Genomic DNA, 7,546 nt, shown 5'->3' with positions numbered 1-7,546 from the left:
ACGGCAATAACCTCGGACGAGGCGGTAGAACATTGATTTTGAACGTATACAACCGCGTCAAACAATACCGCCCGCCTTGCGCGACCGCGCAATCGAATATAAAGTATTCTATATATAATAAAGTATAAAAACATTCGTTCTCACATTCACTCTACAGTCCCTCATTCTCTCAACATTCACGCGTTCCACACGCCCGTGTTATGGTACATCATACGAGGATGTTTACAGACTACACTTAATTTATCGGTAATCTACACAACCGCGTAATCGGTCGACGGTAACAAGAGGTTTTCGTCTGCACTTGTACTATTCGGGTGTGGCCTGCTTTATCTATGAAAGTTTTTGTAACTCTACCCATTTCCCACCGGTTCGGGGGTAGAATCGGGTTTTCTACAAGTACGACGTCGTCGATGGTCAGCTGGTCTTTTACGGCTCGCCATTTGTATCGTGACTGTAGCTCTTGAAGGTACTCGCGTGACCATATCTTCCACAATCGTTCGTGGAAGTTCTGAATTTGTTGCCATCTCGACAGGTGCGAGATTGGCTCTTCGGTTACCGATGGAATTGGTCGCGAATTCAATGGGCCTCCCGTTAAAAAATGCGCGGGAGTTAAGACTTCCAAGCATTCTGGATCGTCTCGCACCCGTGTGATCGGTCGGGAGTTCAACGTGGCCTCGACCTTGCAGAGCAGCGTTGCAAACTCTTCTGCGGTTGGTGTAAAGCATCCCATGATGCGCCGGAGATGGTGTTTCACGGAGCGGACCGCTGCCTCCTGCATGCCTCCGTGATGCGGTGCTCCAGGCGGGTAGAAGGACCATTGAATGCGCAGATCACCGCAGTGCTTCTGCAATTCTGACGACTCGGTGATCGTGGCAAAATCTCGTGCGAGTTCGCGTGCCGCTCCGATGAAGTTCGTTCCGTTGTCGCTGGTTACGGTTTTCGGTATCCCGCGACGAGAAATGAATCGATCAAGGGCAGCAAGGAATGCTGCCGTAGAGCACTCGTGCACCAACTCTAAATGGATCGCTCGTGTTGCCAGGCAAATAAACACAGCGATGTAAGCCTTGTGTGATTTTTTCCCTCGACCCGCGGCGTCGCGGACTAGATACGGCCCCGCGTAGTCTATCCCGATGTTGAAAAACGGGGAGGACGGTCGACACCGGGAAGGCACGAGATTTTGCATAATCTGCGTTGACCTTTCCGCCCGCCATCGTGCACATTTTACGCATTGGTGGATAATTCTTCGCGCTGCGTCGCGGATGCCCAGTATCCAGTACTTCTGTCGAGCCGTGTACACTGTCAATTGCGTTCCACCGTGTAAGGAAAGCAGGTGTGCGTCGCGTATTATTAGCTCCGAGATCCTATGTTTTGGTAAGATGCTGGGGTGCTTAGTCTCCCAAGGTAGGAAGGAATTCTGCAACCTTCCTCCTACCCGCAAGATGCCGAACTGATCAACGAAGGGGTTCAAAGGGGTTAGCGCTGATTTCTTGTCCAACGGCTTTGATTCTCTGAGCCTGCTGATTTCCGATCGGAACGTACAGGCTTGGACGTGACGTACGATGCTTCGCTCCGCCTCGTGTAACTCGGGCGCGGTGAGGTAATCGCGTGACGCGAGGTTTTTCGACCGCGTTCTGTTGACGAATCGTCTGACATAGCCGAATACGCGGATGAGACGAGACCAGCTGGAGACTCGATCTAGAGCGGCCCACGACTCCCCGCTTGTTGTCAAGTGAACAGCTGTTTTCCTTTGTCCCTCTTGCGTTTCGTATACTTGCTGGAGCGGCCACCGCTCCTCTCTCTCCCGCAGCCAGGGTGGTCCCTCGATCCATAACGTCGACGACAACAAATCCTCTGCCTTGGCCCCGCGCGAATTTAAATCAGCCGGGTTAAACTGTGTCGGCACGTGCTTCCAAATAGCCGATGGGAGCGTCGAATGGATTTTTGACGTACGATTGGCCACCGTGGTCTTCCATGTTGCAGGATGTTTCCTCAACCAGGCGAGGACTATCGTGGAGTCGGTCCAGCATATAATGCGATCCGCTGACACAGTGATGGACTTGGTGACGTGATCCATCAGCTCCACCAGCATTACCGCTCCGTTCAATTCGAGGATTGGAATTGACAGGGTTTTAATCGGCGCTACTCGCGACTTCGCGGCAAGCAACGTAGTGAATGTGTCGCCGCTGAGGGACGACACTCGTGCGTAGATAGCACAGGAAAATGCTGCGCTGGAGGCGTCGCTAAATCCGTGCAATTGCACTTGCGTCGAATCGGGACCGTAACGTATCCAGCGAGGAACTCGCATGGAGTTCAAGGCACGCCAATCTGAGCAGAATGCATTCCAGCTTTCCTGCGTCTTGTTGGATACGTGGTCATCCCAATGAATTTTTTCGAGCCACTGCTGCTGCATTAGAATTTTCGCTCGAATGATGATCGGTGATAACCAACCTAGAGGGTCAAACAACTTTGATATTTCCGACAGGAGCTCGCGCTTGGTCATCTTTTCTTCGCGGATGGCGAACTGCTGCAGGTTGAAGTAAAAGGCGTCGTCTGATGGTATCCAATTAACTCCTAAAACCTTTAGTTCCGACTCGTGGAATATCCGCAGATCGACGGCGTGCGAATGCTTAGCCTCCGGGATGTTCCGAAGGATTTGCGAGTCGTTCCCGGCCCATTTTCGAAGATGGAAACTACCTCGTGCAAGTAATTGACATACTTGCTGCCGCGTTTGCTCGAGCAGCCGTTTGTCCGCTGCTCCCATGAAAACATCGTCCACATAGATACTGGATTCGAGTACCGGAGACGCGAGAGGGAAGTTCGCTCCTTCCAGATGATTGAGCTCCCTAATAACGCGCATCGAAAGATACGGGGCGCAGGCGGTGCCGTATGTTACCGTATTTAACTCATACGCTTCGAGTTCGGCAGACGATTCATTCTGCCATAGTATGCACTGGTATTTCCTATCTGCGGGATGTACAATTATTTGACGGAACATCTTCTCGACGTCCGCGACCAGTACATATTGGTGGAGGCGCCATTCTAGCAGTATCTTCGAGATCTCCAATTGTAATTTTGGTCCCACGTGAAGTAGGTCATTGAGGGAGTAACCACTCGCTGTTTTACTTGACGCATTGAAGACGACGCGTAGTTTCGTGGTCAAGCTCTCTTCCCGAACGACTGCGCGATGTGGGATGAATGTCCTCGTGAAATTAATCGGTGAGAATCGCGTCATGTGGCCGAGCGATTCGTATTCCCGTATGAAGGTCGTGTATTCGTCTTGGACGCTCTTGTCGCGTTTTAGCTGTGCCGTTAATCGGCGGAGGGACGCGGCAGATCCACGGAAGGAATCTCCCAGGAGGTCGTGCGGTTCCGGTCTGTTGAACGGTAACCGTACTATGAACCGTCCTGTCTTGTCCCGTGTATAGGAGTTGGCGAAGTGTTGCTCGCATTGATTTTCCTCTGTAGTCAGGGGGCGCGACGCGGGCACGGCTTCCGTTTCCCAAAACAGCGACAAGGCCTTTTCGAGAGGGTCTTGAGTGACCCCGTGATGCAAGGACACCGTGGGGAGCGAGGTGTTCGTCCCTGAGGTGCTGCCGGACAAGATCCATCCAAGCTCTGTATTTTGGGCAACCGGACCGCGTTTAGGTGACCGACGGATGCCAGGGCGAATTATCTGGCTGAAGAGTTCGGCTCCTAGCAACAACTCGATTCGTTGAGTCGACGCGGGGTTCGGATCAGCTAGCTGGAGGTTCGCGAACGCCTGGTAATTATTTACATTAATCGGGGGCGGAACGTATTGCGAAATGTTACGGACCACGAAGGCACGTGTAGAGGCGACCGGCTTCGAGTGAGTGGCACCGCCTATCCGAATGAGTGTGCTGTAGTCTATAGCACTCGCATGCTCCCCGCCAAGCCCTGTCACGCATATGGGCGTACGAATCTGCTTTAAGCGCAAACTTTGGACCAAACTAGTCGAAATGAACGACGACTGAGAGCCCTGATCGATCAAAGCGCGCGTTAATCGCGACCGGCCGTCAGGTGAGAAAACGGTAACTAGAGCTGTGGCTAGTAGGACCACCTTCCCGACGTCTGGAGTAGCTTCGGCGAAATGCGAGGAAACGTTTTCGCAGGCGTCCTGAGGGCTCGACGGGCGCACTTCGCTGGTAGTCGCCGCTGTTGTCGGCGATGATCGCGAAGGGCCAGTCGCCTGTTGTTTACTCGTGTACGCGCGAGAAGGAGGATACCTGTTAGGTCGCGTTGGTGCCCTGGTTTTTCCCGGAGGCTCCGTTCGGTGGAGTAGCGTGTGGTGTTTCGCGTGACATTCCTTACAGACGTTCGGGCTCGAGCAGATCGAAACGGTGTGATCTGAACTGAGGCAGTTTATGCACACGCGCTGATCTTTTAGGAAGTCGAAGCGTAGAAGCGGGGACAGTCTACGAAACGCTTTGCATTCTCGGATGGAGTGCATTTCCGAACACAGTAAACACGGCGGGGTCGAGCGCCCCGACTCCTCGATTACGTGGGCGGTGGATCGTGGGCGCGGCAGACTCGATTGCTGCACGACCGGCGCGGCTTTCGGCTTTGACTGTTGCTTCGCTTCTAACGCCGCGGCTTGCTTCAGCAAGAATTTTTCCAGGGTTTCGTAACTCGGATAAGTTCTTGTGTCGCCGATGTGGTCGCTCCACTTTTGGTTTAACTCGCTGTCGAATGTACTCGTGATTAAGTAGACGAGAAAATCTTGATCGGAGGGATGCCCGAGTTTTCGGAGAGCTTCTAAGGTGTTACGATAATGAACGGTGAACTGCTTTAAAGAGTCAAGCTGATCGTGCTTGATAGACTTTACCGCACACAATTTATGCAGTAAAGCTTGAACAACTATACGTTCATTATCGTATGTTTCGCGAAGCCGGTTCCACGCAATTTCGAAATTCGCGTCGGTTACATCGAGGTTCACCACGGCGGCGAGAGCTTCGCCCTTTAATACGCTGAGCAGATACTCGAGGCGCGACACGTCGGTTAGTCGGCTGTTTTTCAGAATCGCGGAACTGAATCTGGATTCGAACGATTTCCATTTGGCCCGATCCCCGTCAAACGTGGGAAGCTCCACCCTCGGAAGTTTTACTGGAACCGCTCCACTTACCGGGGGTGAGGGAAACACAACGGAGGAACTTGCCGCGGGAGGCGTCATCGGGATGGTCAAGCGTCCTAGGTGCTCCTTGAAGTAGTCCCAGCCTTCCTCGTGTATGTCGTCCATGCGGTCCATCTGGTTAGATGCGAAGTACGGAACTTCCTCCTTCTTCCTGTCGGTCTTCCTGGCAGCTTGCAGGAACGCATTCAGCTGCTTGATCTCGTGCCAGGTATCCTCGAACAGTCTGAACCTGTCTTCCAAATATCGGAGGGTGTAGTTAGCCTCTCCTTTCTTCTTCGTGTTGGTTAACACCTTTTTGAGAGAGACGCAGGCTTGCAATTGCCTTTCCAAAGCGGTTTCAAAAGATTCCGTTACGTTTAAATCCATCGCAACGGTTGGTGTCTGTATGAGGTCACCTCGCAGTCAGAGTCACCCTGTATTGTTGACGTCGGTGTTCGAATTTTACCGGTTCTCCAAGGTAGAAACCGAAGTCCACTTTCGCACAGTTCCACTTAACTACCGAATAATCCGGCTCGAAGGACCAAATTGTTTATCCCGATCTTTGTTGCTTCGGTATGTATCGGGTAGGAAGGGTTGGATCAGCTCGGTGGTGGAGAAAGTTTGAAAGGGTGAAATAAAACACTGCTTTAGTCGGGGAAGCCGGGTTTCTGCGACGACCAAGAGTTATTTTAATGCTCACTGACTCGGATACAAAAAAAAACTAGACTTGACACTTCGATGCGTCGGAATGTCTCGCGGTGATCGTTTCAGAAGCACGATTCGCTACTCTAATCTTTCAAAATCAACCGGATCGTTAGGCGAGTCACAACAGACAGACGGCTCGGAGTCCTCGCGGAAATAACTTGGTATCCCCACCATCCTTGCCTACTTAGGAGCTCGTCAATTTGAACGAAAACGGTAACGGCAATAACCTCGGACGAGGCGGTAGAACATTGATTTTGAACGTATACAACCGCGTCAAACAGATAGGATAGTTGATAGGATAGGATAGGATAGAGGATAGGATAGGATAGTTGATGGGATAGGATACAGCATAGGATAGGATAGAGGATAGGATAGGATAGAGGATAGGATAGGATAGAGGATAGGATAGGATAGAGGATAGGATAGGATAGAGGATAGGATAGGATAGAGGATAGGATAGGATAGAGGATAGGATAGGATAGAGGATAGGATAGGATAGAGGATAGGATAGGATAGAGGATAGGATAGGATAGAGGATAGGATAGGATAGAGGATAGGATAGGATAGAGGATAGGATAGGCTAGAGGATTGGATAGGACAGAGGATAGGATAGGATAGAGGATAGGATATTATAGAGGATAGGATAGGATAGAGGATAACATAGGGGATTGGATAGCATAGAGGATACGAGACGATAGAGGATAGGATAGGATAGAGGATAGGATAGGATAGATGATATTATAGGATAGAGGCTAGGATAGGATGGAGGATAGGATAGGATAGAGGATAGGATAGGATAGAGGATAGGATAGGATATAGGATAGGATAGGATAGAGGGTAGGATAGGATAGAGGATAGGATAGGATAGAGGATTGGATAGGATAGAGGATACCAAAGGATAGAGGATAGGATAGGTTTGAGGATAGAATAGGAGAGAGGACAGGATAGGATACAGGATACGATATTATAGAGGATACGATATTATAGAGGATAGGATAGGATAGAGGATAGGATAGGATAGAGGATAGGATAGGATAGAGGATAAGATAGGATAGAGGATAAGATAGGATAGATGATAACATAGGGGACTGGATAGGATAGAGGATAGGAGACCATAGAGGATAGGATAGGATTGACGATAGAATAGGAAAGATTACAGGATAGGATACAGGATACGATATTATAGAGGATACGATATTATAGAGGATAGGATAGGATAGAGGATAGGATAGGATAGAGGATAGGATAGGATAGAGGATAGGATAGGATAGAGGATAGGATAGGATAGAGGATAGGATACGATAGAGGATAGGATAGGATAGAGGATAGGATAGGATAGAGGATTGGATAGGATAGTTGATAGGATAGGATAGGATAGAGGATAGGATAGGATAGTTGATAGGATATGATACAGGATAGGATAGGATAGAGGATAGGATAGAGGATAGGATAGGATAGAGGATAGGATAGGATAGAGGATAGGATAGGATAGAGGATAGGATAGGATAGAGGATAGGATAGGATAGAGGATAGGATAGGATAGAGGATAGGATAGGATAGAGGATAGGATAGGATAGAGGATAGGATAGAACAGAGGATAGGATATTATTAGAGGATAGGATATTATTAGAGGATAGGATAGGATAGAACAGAGGATAGGATATTATTAGAGGATAGGATAGGATAGAGGATAACATAGGGGATTGGATAGTA

The 7,546-nt window shown here is 49.7% G+C and overlaps 1 protein-coding gene across 1 annotated transcript; it reads right to left on the bottom strand.

The window, feature by feature from the left end:
- Positions 1–235: 235 nt before the first annotated feature.
- On the bottom strand, positions 236–5,515 carry LOC143363182 (uncharacterized). Its single transcript, XM_076803779.1, has one exon. It carries the CDS (start codon positions 5,513–5,515, stop codon positions 236–238), a length of 5,280 nt encoding a protein of 1,759 aa, XP_076659894.1.
- Between the last annotated feature and the right edge of the window lie 2,031 nt (positions 5,516–7,546).

This window comes from Halictus rubicundus, unplaced genomic scaffold, assembly GCF_050948215.1.
Source record: "Halictus rubicundus isolate RS-2024b unplaced genomic scaffold, iyHalRubi1_principal scaffold0026, whole genome shotgun sequence".
NCBI classification, from domain to species: Eukaryota; Metazoa; Arthropoda; class Insecta; order Hymenoptera; family Halictidae; genus Halictus; species Halictus rubicundus.
This window is presented reverse-complemented; position numbering and strand designations above follow the sequence as displayed.

What these genes read in the sequence shown, in the direction of transcription:
- LOC143363182 (XM_076803779.1), bottom strand. Translation starts at nt 5,515, where the DNA reads ATGGATTTAAACGTAACGGAATCTTTTGAAACCGCTTTGGAAAGGCAA.